The 15,897-nt window shown below is 58.1% G+C and overlaps 1 protein-coding gene across 2 annotated transcripts in view; it reads left to right on the forward strand.

Annotated features, from left to right (window-relative positions):
• Kcnh2 (potassium channel, voltage gated eag related subfamily H, member 2) overlaps positions 1 to 15,897 on the forward strand; it is a 38,157-nt gene that overhangs the window by 12,686 nt on the left and 9,574 nt on the right. For both annotated transcript variants that reach the window (XM_013027255.1, XM_013027256.1), the window contains 8 exons: positions 3,995 to 4,159; positions 5,643 to 6,086; positions 6,652 to 6,863; positions 11,086 to 11,514; positions 12,066 to 12,453; positions 12,798 to 12,997; positions 13,751 to 14,003; positions 15,403 to 15,596. In XM_013027255.1, coding sequence (XP_012882709.1) covers positions 3,995 to 4,159; positions 5,643 to 6,086; positions 6,652 to 6,863; positions 11,086 to 11,514; positions 12,066 to 12,453; positions 12,798 to 12,997; positions 13,751 to 14,003; positions 15,403 to 15,596 — 2,285 coding nt within the window. The remainder of the gene's footprint in view (positions 1 to 3,994; positions 4,160 to 5,642; positions 6,087 to 6,651; positions 6,864 to 11,085; positions 11,515 to 12,065; positions 12,454 to 12,797; positions 12,998 to 13,750; positions 14,004 to 15,402; positions 15,597 to 15,897) is intronic.

Below are 15,897 nucleotides of genomic sequence, written 5' to 3' on the forward strand. Positions count from 1 at the left end.
CTGTCTGGTTGGTTCTCTTCTCTCCCTCCTGTCCGGGGCGCCACTTGAACACTTAACCTCAGTGGGGGTGGGTGCCCGAGCTGCTGTGCTGGTGGTTTCTTCCAGTGCTTCACCGGGTGGATGTGCTCACTGAACCCTGTAGTGAGGAAGCTGTGAGGACACCTGGCTCACAGGTGAGCCGGCTGAGTCACTGACCCTAGGAGCCCGCCCAAGGCTGCTCAGGTCCTTTGCAGGCCTCTTCCTGCCTAGTTCTGCTATGACAGATAAGGCCTGATTGTTAGAGCCAAGGATAGCTGCTGTCTGGCCAGGAGTGGTCAGAGGTAGGGAATTGGTAAGGAAGGTGACCCTCGATGGGCTAGGAGGCCCAGGCGGGGTCAGTGCCCTAGGTGAAAGTTGGCATCAAATGTCGCGGTCTAATAATAGGGACCTTCTCATAGAGCAATACACGCTGTACCTGAAGTGGGTCCGGTCTACTTCTACCCCAGGCTTCTTTCTACTGCCTCCTCCCCTCAGTGACCTTCAGTGAGCAGCATGACCTTTGAAGGCCTGCCGGGAGAGTGGCTGGGCCGCGTCACCCAGCCTTAAAACCAGAAGCTTTAGTGTCAGGAGTCTGAGGCCAGCAGCTGTCAAGGTCTGCCTGCCTCCCTGTTCCTTTTCTCCATCCCATGTCGGGAGCAGGCCTGGGCTGGGTGTGGAGCTTCCCTCTCTTAGAGTGAGGTTTCTTCTGCCTGGCCAGAGATCAGAGGGGAGGAGGGGTGGCAGGCTGGCCTGGGTACCTTTCCATCATTTAAGATGCTCTCTTGAGCCAGGCTTTGAGCCTTGCATGCATTAGATCATCATCCTGTGGGCCCTGCACTGCTGGCTTGCTCACCTCGTGGCGTAGACCGCACTACAGTGCACCACAGAGTGGCTGGCCGAGTGCTCCCGCTCCCTTTCCTGTGAGACTGGGACTCTGGCTCCCTGCTGCCCCCTCCAGCCTGTCCTGCAGCCCCCTCCTTCCCGGAGTGCTCCTGGAGTGTGCCTGCCACAGAGTGGCTCTCAGTGGAACTGCAGCCTCTCCCAACTCGTGGCCTCATGGCCCTTCCTGAGGCCACCTCCATCCTGGGTGCGCTGGCTGGCTGGGAGCCGGGGCAGGTGGTTGGCAGGATTGTTCTCTTTCCCAGCCACCCCAGGCTCCTGTCAGAGGGTGGGTCTTTGTAGTTCTTCTCTTCTGGGAAGCAAAGCCCCAAAACTCCCCCGAAGCTTGCTATTTGTTCTGTGGGAATACCCAGCTCCAACAGTTCTGGGCGTGCCCCTGGCCTGGCTGGCCTCTCACCCTCAGGACCCTCCACCCTTCCAGCCAGTGATGGGGTGGGAGCCGGTCTGCAGGGTGTGTTGAAGACCTGGAGCTGAGGATAGTGAGATGGTGGTGCCTGGGGAACCTGGGACCTGTTTGGCGCCCAATTTTCTTTCCCTCCAATTCTGGCTCTGTGTTATCAGGCAGGGCTGAGCTTCACATTTTTAGAATAACCAGGTCTTTGATAGGATTATTTGAAAGGAAGAATTCCTTGAGAGTCACCAAAGAGAGGGGATGCGGGCTCTGTGTGTGTGTGTGTGTGTGTGTGTGTGTGTGTGTGTGTCTGTCTGTCTGTCTGTCTGTCTGTCTGTCTCTGGGCCTGGGAGCTGGCTGGTGTGCTGCGTGGTGGAGGGAGAGGCCTACCTGGAGTTTCTGCATGGTGAGGGTTTGGTGGTTTTGAGCTGCTAGGGTCCAGAGAGAGTGCAGTAATGTGACAAGCAGGGTCTGGGCTGGGTGGGCTCCAGAATGAAGAGCTGGCTTCTCACACTGAGTAGCCTGAAGTGAGAATGGGGTAGTCAGACTCAGGGTCACACTTGGTGTGGCGGGGGCCCTGTGTTGGGAACAGGGTCCCGGAGCCCTCGGAAGGTGTCATCTTGGCTCCAGACTCCAGGCTTCTCTGAGACAGGTGTTCAGGCGGTGACTGTGGTGCGGGGCCTGGACCGCTGGGGTCCACAGGTCTGAGGTTTCCTTGTCCATAGTCCTGAGGAGGCCAGTTCCTGTTCGGGCCGCTGCTGGCCATCACCATATTAGGGCATAAACTCCGGGCCGGCTGTCTGGGTGCCAAACGGTCTCCAGCTGGGCCCAGCCCCCTGCGGCTCCAACACCACAGCTGTGTGTCAGAGGCCGGAGGTCAGGGGACAAGCGCAGCTGCTGGAGGGAGACCCAGGTTGAGCCCCTGCACTCAGAGCCCTTGGAGGGCAGTGAGGGCCTAGCATGCGGTGAGTGGAAGGGCCGTGGGGTGGGGCGAGAGCTCCTGACCAGCCCCTCCTGGGCCCAGCCCTTCCTCGGGGTCATGCTGTTGAGTTGGGTTTAAAGGCCCCACTATAGGATCCCGCTTGTCTGCAGTTCAGCTCTGTCTCCAGCAAGTCTGCATTGCACCCAGCCCAGGGGCTCCTGGGAGCCAAGCCTGTCCCAGCCGGCCTGCTGGCCGGCAACTGACATGGCTTCCCCTTCCACCGCACCTCCTCGCCCCCCTATCCCTCCCCCCCTGCCAGCACCTTGGCCTGGTTGCAGGCAGCAGGCACCTGCTCCAAGTGCCAGCGATGGTCTGAGCCACCACCACCGTCATTACCCTGCTGCCAGCCTAGACCAGAGGTAGGGTTGGGCAAGGGGAGACCGGGAAGGGAGATGAGCTCAAGGAGGCTCTGAGAGGTAGAGAGGTCAGCCAGAGGGCCGAGGCTGGGCCTCTAAGGACCGAGTGTGACTGACAGGCTGCCACCTCTTTTCTATCCATAACCACCTGCTCCCTGATAGCATTCTGCCACCACTGACTTGCTGGTCCAGCGTTGGTTCCCAGGGTCAATTCCAGGGGTTGGTCCCACCGAAGCAGTGTGGGCCACGAGGCAGAGAAGACAGGTGAACGGAGCGGGTGGAGATGAGTCCAGGCCCGTGTCCCTGCTGTCCCCAGAGGAGGAGGAACAGCAGGTCCCTGTGCCCTTCTGACTCATCTGGGAGGACTTCCTGCAGCTGGGCCATGTGCTCTCTAGTGAGCTTGGGAGTGGGCTGACGTGGCCTGCGAAGAGGAGGGAGAGAATTCAGAGCAGGGAGCAAGAGCAGGGGAGATGGAGATGAAGGGCGCTCAGCCTCTTTGGTGAAGGGTTGCTTTTCTCTGTTTCAACCGTGTCACATACCAGATGCAAGATCACATGCTTGGGTCTTGTGGCACTGCCAAATTGTTACAGAGATTTTGAAACTCTTGCTTTCAACTCTGTACTTATCTTGTTGTGGACCGACACAATGGCTGGGAACTAATCTAGAAAGAACAGAGACAGAGACAGCAAACAGTAGCCGGCTGTCTGTGGTGCCAGAGCGCGCCAGCCCTGCCCAGAGCACTTAGCATGTGATCATCGATTTAGTCTTTCAACTCATGAGGAGAGAATCATTTTCCAGGTAAGGACAAAGGTGCCTCATCTTCCCTGTTTAACAGGGACATTGAACATTCCCAGAAAAACACATATGTTATCACCAAGCAGCAGAGCTGAGATCTGGGCCCAGAGATCCTGGAGCTGAAGGCTGTGGGCGTGGCCACTGGGGTACACTACCTTGAGTGATGGGAAAACAGAGATGTTGAAAGGATAGGGAAACCGAGCAGAAAACACGGACGGGAAAGATGTGAGGGATAATGCGCATAAAAAAAGTGGGCTAGGGAAGTACGACAGGCAGAGAGGGAGAGAAGAGTCACGCAAGCAGAGCGAGGGAAGCAGCGCAGACTGGCTGGCACGTACCCGAGGGGTAGGGTCAGCCCCAGAGGCAAGAGAGGCGGTATGGGGTCAGGGTAGGAGAGGCAAGAGAGGAGGGAGGTGTTGGGGGAGGAGGAGGGGAGCAGAAGTGGTTGGCTCCCTTTGGGTTTGGGGCCCATCCTGCCGGACTCTGCTCTGTCTCTTGCGGGAGGGAACCCTTGGTTCCATCATGGCCTGTGTATCTCCTCCCCCTCCCCAGGGAGCTGCTTCCTGTGTCTGGTGGATGTGGTACCCGTGAAGAATGAGGATGGGGCTGTCATCATGTTCATCCTCAACTTTGAGGTGGTGATGGAGAAGGACATGGTGGGGTCCCCGGCTCATGACACCAATCACCGGGGGCCCCCTATCAGCTGGCTGGCCCCTGGTAAGTAAGCAGAAGAACTCTTTAAAAACATTTTTTTCTGGGCGCTGGGAAGGTGGCTCAGTGGTAGAGCGCTTGCCTTGCATGCATGAGGCCCTGGGTTCGATTCCTCAGCACCACATAAGCAGAAAGAAAAAAGCCGAAGTGGCACTGTGGCTCAAGTGGTAGAGCACTAGCCTTGAGCTGAAGAGCTGAGGGACAGTGCCCAGGCCCAGAGTTCAGGCCCCACAACCAGAACCCCCCCCCCCGCAATTTTTTTTCTATGTGCTGGTACTGGGGCTTGAATTTAGCCCTATGCTTGTGTTTAGCTTTTTCACTTAGGGATGACACTTTGCCACCTGAGCCATGCCTCTGTATCTGGCTTTTTGCTGGTTAACTGGAAATAAGAGTCTCAGGGACTTTCTTGCCTAGGTTGGCTTTGAACCTCAATCCTCAGATCTCAGCCTCCTGAGTAGCTAGGATTATAGGTGAGCTTAGCAGTATAGCAGATATCTTGAGCCAGCTTAAAGACACATAGTTTGATTCTGTGGGGCCAGTGCTCTGCAGGAAATGAAGAGAAAGAGAGGAGGAAGGGAAGAAGGAAGGAAGGGAGGGAGGGAGAAGGAGGAAGAAAGAGAGGGAGAGACTTGTGCCCTTCATATCAGAGGCCAGGGGGAGAACACTTGGAGGTCCCACTTGGCCCGAGATGGACAGACAAGGGTGGAGCAGCAGACCCCAGAATCCAGGTCGTTGGGGCAGGAACGAGCCTGTGAGTTTTGGCCTTGTCACCTGGGTTCTCCTACAGCGAAACCACTGAAGGAGGGGTCTTCTCTGCAGCCTTGCTGGAGCAGTCCTGGCATGGAGACTTGCCCTGCTAGCTGGGAGCGGCTCCTGCTTATAGCAATGGTAGTTTCTGCCCTCTGGTCCTTCATTCTGGGTGAGCCAAGTTCTCCAAGTGGCCTTGGCACACAGAAGAGAAGATGCCAGGGCCTGCTTGCCTCTTTCCTCCTGGTCGACCCGGATGCTCACATCCCCCGCTGTCCCCAGACAGCCAGAAGCAGTCACCTCTTGGTTTCTCAAGCTCCACAACAGCAGCGTTAATGACTCTGGTCCTACAAAGCCAAATGCCACAGGGCAGGTGTGGGACCGAGTTGTGACATCCCCCTCTGCACATACGGAGGCCCAGCCCTGATCCTGGGACCTCACAAACCCCCGGGCCTCAGGCCTGCTGCCTTCCTGCGTGACGCGAGGAGGAGGATGGTTCTCCTAGTGCTGTGTGCATTGCGGGGTTTGTGGGGTCTTCCCAGAAGTAGGGCTGGAACTGCAGCTGCTCTGACTACTTGTAGATAGGATTGCATGGTTTCGGGAGTGGAGTGCTGTGCGTGGGATGGGTCCCTCGTCCCTTCCAGGTCCCCTCGTTCCATTTGGCGAGACTCAAGTCACTAGGCCCTGCGCCCTCCCCGGGTGCTCGAGGTCTCTGAATCACACAGCCTTTTTCTCCCTACAGGCCGGGCTAAGACCTTCCGCCTAAAGCTGCCGGCCCTGCTGGCCCTGACGGCTCGCGAGTCATCTGTGAGGCCGGGTGGCACGGGCAGCACAGGCGCCCCGGGAGCGGTGGTGGTGGATGTAGACTTGTCGCCCGCAGCGCCCAGCAGTGAGTCGCTGGCCCTGGATGAAGTGTCGGCCATGGACAACCACGTGGCTGGAATGGGTCCGGCCGAGGAGAGGCGCGCGCTCGTGGGTCCCAGCTCACCTCCAGCCAGCGCACGGGGGCCGCACCCATCCCCACGGGCGCACGGCCTCAACCCCGATGCCTCTGGTTCCAGCTGCAGCCTGGCCCGGACGCGCTCCCGAGAGAGCTGCGCCAGCGTGCGCCGCGCCTCATCTGCTGACGACATCGAGGCCATGCGTGCAGGGGGGCTGCCCCCGCCGCCACGTCACGCCAGCACCGGTGAGGGCCAGTGTGCCTGCCCTGCCCTGCCCTGCCCTGCCCTGCCTACGCTTCTGTTCATCAGCCCTGTCAGGTCCTAAGAGAAGGCCCACCATTTCCTCTCTTTCTCTTCCATGTCCTGGGTGCCTGGGAGATGGAAATCCCATTAAGCACTTATTTAATCTCATTAAGTGGCTTTTACTCTATTAAATGTCCATTCAGCCCATTACACTCCCCCACTCCCAGAGCCCTTGCTGGCCGCGCAGCTGGCTGTCCCAGGACATCTGGAGGCAGGGGTGGTGGTGGAGCTGGTGCTGGGGCTCCTGATGCCACCTGGCCCTCTGGCAGGTCCCCGTGCCCGTTCAGTGGCCCTTTCTTCCCACTCCTGTGGTCTCCACCTCACATTGCTTTATGGGGTGGGGCTCTGGCTGGTGCTCGTCCTGTGGCTGTGGGTTTTCCTGAGCTGACCTCATTGCGCACTGTCCTGCACAGCCCTGGCCAAGCCAAGACCTGGCCTCCTGTCTGTGTTCTCGTGGCCTGGCTCCCCCTTCCTGCCCTGCTAACCCGCTCTGCCTCTCCACCCCAGGGACCATGCACCCCCTGCGCAGCGGCCTGCTCAACTCCACCTCAGACTCGGACCTCGTGCGCTACCGCACCATTAGCAAGATTCCCCAGATCACGCTCAACTTCGTGGACCTCAAGGGTGACCCCTTCTTGGCCTCACCCACAAGTGACCGGGAGATCATAGCACCCAAGATAAAGGAGCGTACCCACAATGTCACTGAGAAGGTCACCCAGGTAGATGCCTAGCTGCCTGCCCTCCTTTCACCTTGAAGGAGCTTGGAGGGAGTGAATGCAGTCAGGGAGTAGGGGGGAGGCCCAGTTAGTGAGGGCCACTTGGGGGAGAGAGTTGAGGCTGGGGGGTGGGGGTGGGGATGATCTAGATCTAGACTGTGAAAAGGAACAGTTCAAATTCCTGGAGAGAGGACCACTTGAGGGAGGGAGGGAAGGAGGGAGGGAAGGAGGGAGGGAAGGCGGACGGCGGCCCTTTGGGTGGGCAGATATGGAGAATGGGTTGACGGGATGTATAGATTTGAGGGTCCAGGGTGAGGACAGGAGCTAAGGATGTGGGGAGGGCTGGGATGGGTGGGAGAAGAAATCTTCAGAGACATGAAGGCTCTGGCGAGGGGCTATGTGCAGGGCGCTGTAGGAAAGCCAGTAAGAGGAGGCTTCAAATGGGGACTGCAGAGGTCAGAGTTGGGAAGATCTGGATTCTTCTAGGCCAAGGTGCGGGGGTTGCCTGGGACTGGCCCCATAATGCAAGAGAGGATGGTTTCCTTCCTGTATGGGGTGAGGAGGGGTTGGTAATGGGTACGAGGATGTGGGGGGATGGAATCCCTGAATCCTAGGCCAGGACCAGCAATTTTGGCCAGTATACCTCTGTTTCAGGGTGAGTCTGGTCTTCTGTCCCCTGCAGCAGCGAGGTGGCTGGTCTATAGTACCCCCGAGGCCCAGTCCGCCGCAGCTGCTGCTTCCTGGCCTGGCCTTGGCAGTGGAGGGTTGAGAACCTGGGACAGGAGCAGACCCTTGTCCCCGGCTGCCCCCCATGTGGCTTCCACAGAAGCTGCTCTGGGGGTTGTTTGGGAGCTGCCCTGCCTGGGCCTCTCCTGGCCAGCATCCTGGTCCTGCTCCCACTCCCACCGGCCCTGGCTCTCTGGGATCTGCCAGGTCCTCAGCCCTTTGGCCTTGACTCCAGAATGTTCCTCCTCATCCCAGGCCCTTATCTGGCTGCCTACATTCTCTCCCTCTGGTTGCTGCCTCTCCTAGTTCCCATCTGATCCCTGGTGTTTGCCCTGCCGCTGCTAGGCCCACACTGTGTGCCTGCGTGTTGTGTGTCTGTGAGTACATTTGTGTACGTCTGTTTGTGGTGCCCCTGCCGGTCGCTGGGCATCTCTCCATCTCTGGGTGTCTCTGTCTGACTCTGACTGGCTGACTGGCTCAGTTCTGGGCTGCGGGGCGGGGGTGTCGGGGAGACCATTAATCTGCGGTGACAGGCCGGGCTGCTGGGCGGAGGGGGAGGGGCACGGGCTGCAGAGCCACTGCAGCAGGAGCCAGGAGCAGGCTGCGGGAGGGGGGAGTGGGGGAGGGGCCCCCCCCTCTGGCCAGGCTCAGGGTAGAGGGCGGGCAAGGGCTGGGCCGGGGAGAGTCCAGTGTGATGGCGTGGGGGTAGGGGTGGGGACCTGGGGGGAGGAGGGGCCAGCCTGGCTGGAGGAGCTGCGGTTCCCACCGCGGCTGCCGGGCTGGCAGCAGGCGGGCAGAGCACAGCACCCTGGCAGCAGGACCCACAGCAGGGCACCATGGGCATCCTGAGCCAGGCAGGCTGCTGCCCACATTCACTGTGCAGGTGACCCCAGCTCCGGGGCCCAGCCCAAAGCACCCTGGCTTCATGCCAGAGGCAAGCCCTGGCCACCCGTTGGCCAGGGTCAGGGGCGAGTGGCCTGGGCCCGGACTGCTGCTGGGGCCCCAGGACAAGCAGACTGGGGGGAGCCAAGTCCCCCGTGGCGGCCCCAGCCGGGAAGGAGAGCAGGACAGGGGCTCTGCGGCCCAGGGCCCAGAAAGGCCGGCTGAGGCGGGCCGTGCGCATCTCCAGCCTGGTGGCCCAGGAGGTAGGTGACCCCCAGCCCCTCCTCTTTCCAAGTCTGGGGTACTGAGGCACGCGGGGAGAGAGCTTCTGGGAAAGCAGGATGTGCCAGAGGCCAGAGGGTCCACAGCCCTGCCCACCACTGACCGAGCTCCTGCCTGCCCTCCTCTGGGCTTGTAGGTGAGGGTCTTGGGGTCTCCTTTGGGTAGCCCCTCACCGGTGGCCCCCGGTTCTCAGTCTTTTGGCTTGAAGTGTGAAGGTGGGAAGACACTAGGAGTCGGATGGGCGCCCAGAGAGGATGGCGAGGAGGTAGAGGGAGATGGAGGAACTAGCGGCCAGCGGCCAGGCCTGGCACAGCGGCAGCAGGGCTCCTTACTCTGCGCCTGGTGTGGACCCTGCAGCTGGAGAGAGGGAGGCTTGGCTTGCTTCCAGGGGTTCTAGGGCTGGTGCCTGAGGAGGCTTGAGCTAGAGAACCCTGGGAAGATATGAGGGCCTACTGAATCTGGTACCTGGGCTATCTGGGCTATCTGACCCACCTCTCTGCACAAGTGGCCTGTGAGGCTACGAATCTGCCCCAGCTACCCCTCCCCTGCCCTCTCTCCCCGGCCACGCCACCCCTGCTATCCCTCCCTCTGCCTGGGCTTCTTGTTGCTCCCTGCTGGGACATGGGCACAGGTGAAGACTCAGGATCTTCACGGGGCAACAGGGAACGAGGGTTACGGGGCTCAAGGCTATGTGGTAAGCAGTTTGTTTCACGGCCATGGCTGGCCCTAGGACAGATGAGGTTATCTGGTCCAGACCTTGTGTCCTGGGATTGGAGGTGCATTTGTCCACGGGCTGTGGGGCAGACTGGAGAGCAGGGTCACTGCTGTCAGGGGTATCCAGTGTAGCCCCACAGCCTGTCCCTCTCAGACACAGAGAAGAGTCTTATCTGAGGGGAGCTGACTTCTGTGCGTTGTCTGTGGGGTCCTGCTCCCGTCTTTCAATTCCAGCTTGACCTCTGAGATGCCACCACCCCATGCCCGTTTGCTGTTGGCCTTCAGAAACAGACCACTTGTGCAGAAGGCAGGGCAGAAATTGGGGCCTATGCACAGGCTTCTTCTCTGCCCCAGATCCTGGCCACTTGTCTCTATCCCATCTGGGATGGCTTCAGCCTCTGTTATCACCCCCATGCTGCTCAAAAACCTGTGACCCATCTTACCCCTAATTACTTTCTCTAGGGAGATGCTCTTCAAACAGCATCACCCACGCAGGCAGGCCCAGGGGATTCCCACTTGAATTGGAATGGAATTCTTTAAGACTCATCTGGCTCAGAGGCCTGAGACTGGGGGACCAGGGGGCCCAGTGCTCTGGGAACAGGCCCAGTGACTCTGGGGCCTGGATGAGGCCTTGTGGTTGCTGGGAAGGGCAGGGTCTAGGATGGGAGGTTTGGGTTGAATCAGAAGTCTGTGAGAAAGAGTTCGGAGGGGCTGAGGAAGGCACAGAGGAACACACAGCGGCTTCTGTTTGGGAAACCTGGCCCAAGCTCTGTCTACCTGAGCCTAGGAGAAAGAGTGGTGTGGCTGCTGCGTCCTGGTGCAGACAGCAGGCCTTCCTCTGCCTGGTTGTTGAGGGAGCAGAATGTGGCTCCTTGTCTGAGTGGAAGCGTGACAGGCCATGTGTACGGCGCCAGCACTGTCCAGGGTGCTTCGGACACCTGCTCTCCTGTGCTGGGCTCTTTCCCCTGTGTCCTTTCATAAGAGTGTGAGAGACTGCCCGGGGCCCAGGGGGAGAGGAGCTGTCTCAGGGGCAGGGTAGGGGAGTGTGTTGATTCCTGTCTCTAAGGAGACCAAGGTGCCAGTGACTGGGAGACTGGCATCCTTGGGCAAATAGCTTGATGGACTGGTAGTGAGCTGCAGTAACCATTTTGTGTGTTGGGATCATGGCTCCTGGCCTGTTGACTCATCTGGGAGCTGTAGTCCTTGGAACATTTTTCTAAATTCAGACTATGGTGTGTGTGTCTGTGTGTGTGTGTGTGTTTGTGTGTGCACGCGCGCGCGTGTGTGTGTGCGGGAATGAGATTGCATGGTGTGAGTGTAATCTACATGGCTAGGGAACAGTCACAGGCTTTACTACGTGATGCCCTGAGTTCAAGTATTCTGGGAATGTCTTGGAACACTCTGAAACTGTCTTTGGGTCAGCCAGGTCAGCCTGCTGTGTCATTTTGGGAACTCCAGTGCACAGGTTTGGGGGTGGTCAGAAGTCTGGCTGCTTGGCTAGGGATGGGCCTTTTGCTGGGAGCAATGTTGGCCTCTCTCTTCATACTCTCCTTGTCTTCCGCAGCAGGGCTGTTCCAGCTGCCACCCATGGCCTGTCCTTTCTTTGTCTGCATCTTTCCAGGTCCTATCGCTGGGTGCCGATGTGCTGCCCGAGTACAAGCTGCAGGCGCCTCGTATCCACCGCTGGACCATCTTGCACTACAGCCCCTTCAAGGCTGTGTGGGACTGGCTCATCCTGCTTCTGGTCATCTACACGGCCGTCTTCACGCCCTACTCAGCTGCCTTCCTGCTGAAAGAGACCGAAGAGGGTTCCCAGGACCCTGACTGCGGCTATGCTTGCCAGCCGCTGGCCGTGGTGGACCTCATTGTGGACATCATGTTCATTGTGGACATCCTCATCAACTTTCGTACCACCTATGTCAATGCCAATGAGGAGGTGGTCAGCCACCCTGGCCGCATTGCCGTCCACTATTTCAAGGGATGGTTTCTCATTGACATGGTTGCCGCCATTCCCTTTGACTTGCTCATCTTCGGCTCTGGCTCTGAGGAGGTAGGTGGTGTGTGTATATGTGTTTGTGTGTGGGGGTGAGAGTGGAAGGCAGTAGAGGCATGCAAAGTGTGGGCAAAGGGTGGGAAGTTGATGGGAGGTGTTAGGGTGAAGTGGGGTGGCGGGGGAGAGGAGAGGGGTGTGTACAGGCAGAGTGGGTGTCCTGATATATCGATGTGTTCTTTTTTCCAAACAAACTACCCACAGGGTTGTAGGGAGCAGAGGGGACTCCTCCAATCTGTCCACCCAGAGGGCCTGCCATTTTCTTTTTTCCCACCATTTTCTAATGATACAAAAGTGCCCTAAAAGCTGCTGGGCACTGTCCTGGCACCTTAGGCTAACTGCTGTTCCTTTCAGAGCCCTTGGGAGGCATTACCACCAATTTGTCTTATTAGCTGGCACCAAGATGAATGAGATGCTTGTGCTTGCATAATGTGGGAGGTGCTTCCGTGGTTAGGAAGGGCCTGGGAGGAAGACGGTGCGGTGCGCCTGCCTTCCATCCCCTCCCTCATTTGCCTCACACCGAATCTCTGGCCCCCTCCCCCCACCCCCAGCTGATCGGGCTGCTGAAGACCGCGAGGCTGCTGCGGCTGGTGCGCGTGGCGCGGAAGCTGGACCGCTACTCGGAGTACGGGGCGGCCGTGCTCTTCCTGCTCATGTGCACCTTCGCGCTCATCGCGCACTGGCTGGCCTGCATCTGGTACGCCATCGGCAACATGGAGCAGCCGCACATGGACTCGCGCATCGGCTGGCTGCACAACCTGGGCGACCAGATCGGCAAGCCTTACAACAGCAGCGGCCTGGGCGGCCCCTCCATCAAGGACAAGTACGTCACGGCGCTCTACTTCACCTTCAGCAGCCTCACCAGCGTGGGCTTCGGCAACGTCTCCCCCAACACCAACTCCGAGAAGATCTTCTCCATCTGCGTCATGCTCATTGGCTGTGAGTGCGTTCTGGGGGCGGGGCGTGGTGGGCGGGGGGCGGGGCCGGGGCCGAGCTGGGGGCGGGGCCGGGGTGGGGCCGGGCGGGGCCGAGGGAGGTGGCTAGAGCTCTCCCCGGTGCCCGGTCCTCCGGGCCCACCATCGCCGTGTGGTTTGGGGGTTGGGGCCCCAGGGCAGGAACTACTGAAGGCTGGTGTGTGTTTGAGCATGTGTATGTCCACTCTCAGACTGAGACGTGACCGGACCGCGAGTGTCGTTGACCTGGTGCGGGGCCTGAGCAGAGGGTCCCCATGGGCGGGCGGGGTCCCTGCGGATGCTGATGGCCCCACTCACCCACGCCCCCAGCCCTCATGTATGCCAGCATCTTCGGCAACGTGTCCGCCATCATCCAGCGGCTCTACTCGGGCACGGCCCGCTACCACACACAGATGCTCCGGGTGCGGGAGTTCATCCGTTTCCACCAGATCCCCAACCCGCTGCGCCAGCGCCTGGAGGAGTACTTCCAGCACGCCTGGTCCTACACCAACGGCATTGACATGAACGCGGTGAGGTGCCGGGGTGTGTGTGTGTGTGTGTGTGTGTGCGCGCGCGTGCCCGCCCGCTCGTGCCTGGGCCCCTTGCCATGGGTCAGTGCCAAGAAGGGGCCTGGGAAGTGTAGTAGTCTCCATTTCTATCTCTGTCTGTGTCTGTCTGTCTCTTGTTGGTCCTGGGGTTGAACTCAGGGCCTGGGTGTTATTCCCTGAGCCTTTTCTCTCAAGGCTAGTGCTCTAGCACTGGAGCCATAGCCCCACGTTGGGCTTTTTCTGAGTAGTTTATTATCTGGGCTGGCCTCAAACTGTGACTCTCAGATCTCAGCCTCTTGAGTAGTTAGGATTACAAGGGTGAGCCATCAGTGCCCCACTTGCCTCTTCCCCTCCCCCCTGCAAGGAAACTGAAGCCCACAAAATTCACTTACCAGAAAGCTCTCCCTGTTGAGCAGGCCCTGTACCAGGCCCTTCATTGGCAGCAGCTTTAAGCTGTGCTGCCCCTAGCGGCTGAACTGATCTCTGCACTAGCACACAGGAAACTTGGAGGACCAGCTGCAAAGCAAATGGTGTCCAGCCTGGGGTGGTGCAGCTGGAGTGGGAACCCAGTCCTTTCCAAGACTCGACCCCAAACTGGGAAGGGGTGGGGGGAAGGGAGGCATCCTGGATCACAGCCCTGGAGGAGTTTCCCGGAAATGGAGAGGTCAGGCAGTGGGCTGGAGCGTGAGTGGAATCCCAGGGGCGGGGGTCTTGAGCCAGCCCTTCTGCCCCCAGGTGCTGAAGGGCTTCCCTGAGTGCCTGCAGGCGGACATCTGCCTGCACCTGAACCGCTCACTGCTGCAGCACTGCAAGCCCTTCCGAGGGGCCACCAAGGGCTGCCTTCGGGCCCTGGCCATGAAGTTCAAGACCACACATGCACCACCAGGAGACACACTAGTGCACGCTGGGGACCTGCTCACTGCCCTCTACTTCATCTCCAGGGGCTCCATCGAGATCCTTCGTGGCGACGTCGTGGTGGCCATCTTGGGTATGGGGTGGGGCCACTGGACAGGAATGCCCACCGCAGCCTAGAGAGGCCTGAGCCCTCAATACACAATCACTAAGGCCACAGACCTGAGATGGCCAACTGGGTTCTTGGGCAGCTTTAATTCACCTAACCTTAGGCTCTCCGAAAGGAAGCATCAGAGAGGAGCCCTTTGGTATGAGACTGCTGAGTTCTGGGAGTTCCCAGATTTTCTTGAACTTTAGGAAACCTTAGTATCTCTCCAAAGGCAGATTTTTCTTGCTTCCTTAAAGTTGGATCCAGGGGCTGGGAATGTGGCTCAGTGGTAGAGTGCTTGCCTAGCATGCATGCAGCCCTGGGTTCAATTCTTCAGTACCACAGAAACAGACAGAGCCGGAAGTGGCACTGTGGCTCAGGTGGTAGAGTGCTAGCCATGAGCAAAAGAAGCTCAAGGACAGTGCCAAGGCCCTGAGTTCAAGTCCCAGAACTGGCAATAAAAAAAAATTAATCCAGTCTAGGAGTTCTGAGGGGGGCAGAAGAAGGGCAGCTATCCTCTCAGAGGCTGTGTATCAGATTTTTCTAAGGCCATGTGGTCCCCTGGGGCATAGTGCAGTAGATGCATGCCTGTCCAGAGCAGAGTGAGTCCTGCACCCTCCCTCCCCGCCTTGCTTTTCCATCTGTGCAGGTGTATAGGTATCCAGGACACTGGAGACATGTTGGCCTTTCTTGTCATCTCCTTGGGCCTGCATGACTTTGAGGCAAATACAGCAGACTTGCTTGACCATGGCTCACTGGGAACATCTTAGATTTTTATATTTATACTACCCCATGACTCCCCAAGCTCCCAACTAAATCAAGTTTCATACATTTTAGTACAGTTTGGTTTGTTTTTTTAAATACTTTTTTATTGTAAAAATAGCATACAGAAGGGTTATAGTTACATGAGTAAGGTGATGAGTGCATTTCCTATCGAGCATTGTTACCTCTTCCCAGTCTGGTCTGTTTTATGACATGTTAAGCCTGCTATTTTGTTTTTTTTTCAGTAAAAAGAATTCTGATCTTGATTCATTCTTGTTCTCATCTCTAGTTTGAAGGAAGTTGCTTATAAGGACACAGCAGTTGGCTAGGAGGATGATTAGGGTACAGGGTTTGGGGATAAAAGTTGGGGTCACAGCCTGAGGAAGTCAGGACCATAGACAGAGCTGGGGCATCCTGTGTGGTCCTGGATTCTAGTTGTTAGGAGACCCCAAATTCCTGGCCTCTTCTCCTTCAGGCACTTCTAGCTGCTTGGTCCCCAACTTCTGGGCACTGAGGAAGGATGACTGGTAGATGCTTTTCTGGCTGTGTACCCCAAAGCATGTTGCCTGCTGCCTTCTGTGCTGGCCCCATGGGCTGAGGTCTCCGTCTCCCTCTTGTTCTCCAGGGAAGAATGACATCTTTGGAGAGCCTCTGAACCTGTATGCTCGGCCTGGCAAGTCCAATGGGGATGTGAGGGCCCTCACCTACTGTGACCTCCACAAGATCCACCGCGACGACCTGCTGGAAGTGCTGGACATGTACCCCGAGTTCTCAGACCACTTCTGGTCCAGCCTGGAGATAACTTTCAATCTTCGAGATGTGAGTGGGCCATTCTGAGCTGGCTTCTTACTCTATTTCTGAGGCAGAAGGCTGCCTCTTCACTGTGTAACTAACCTTGAATGTGCTGCTTCTCTGCCTCTGTTTCCCTGTCAAGTGGTATCACACGCTGGGCTATGAAAGTCACTGCAACTCTTTTTTTTTTTTTATTGTAAAGATACTATACAGAGGGTTACAGTTACATGAGTGAGGTAATGAGTACACTTCCTCTTGAACATTGTTAGCCCCTCCATTGTTTTCCCCCTACCATCCCCTCCCTCCCTCCCTTCCCCGAAGTTCTTTT

Source organism: Dipodomys ordii, unplaced genomic scaffold (genome assembly GCF_000151885.1).
Source record: "Dipodomys ordii isolate 6190 unplaced genomic scaffold, Dord_2.0 Scaffold101, whole genome shotgun sequence".
NCBI classification, from domain to species: domain Eukaryota; kingdom Metazoa; phylum Chordata; class Mammalia; order Rodentia; family Heteromyidae; genus Dipodomys; species Dipodomys ordii.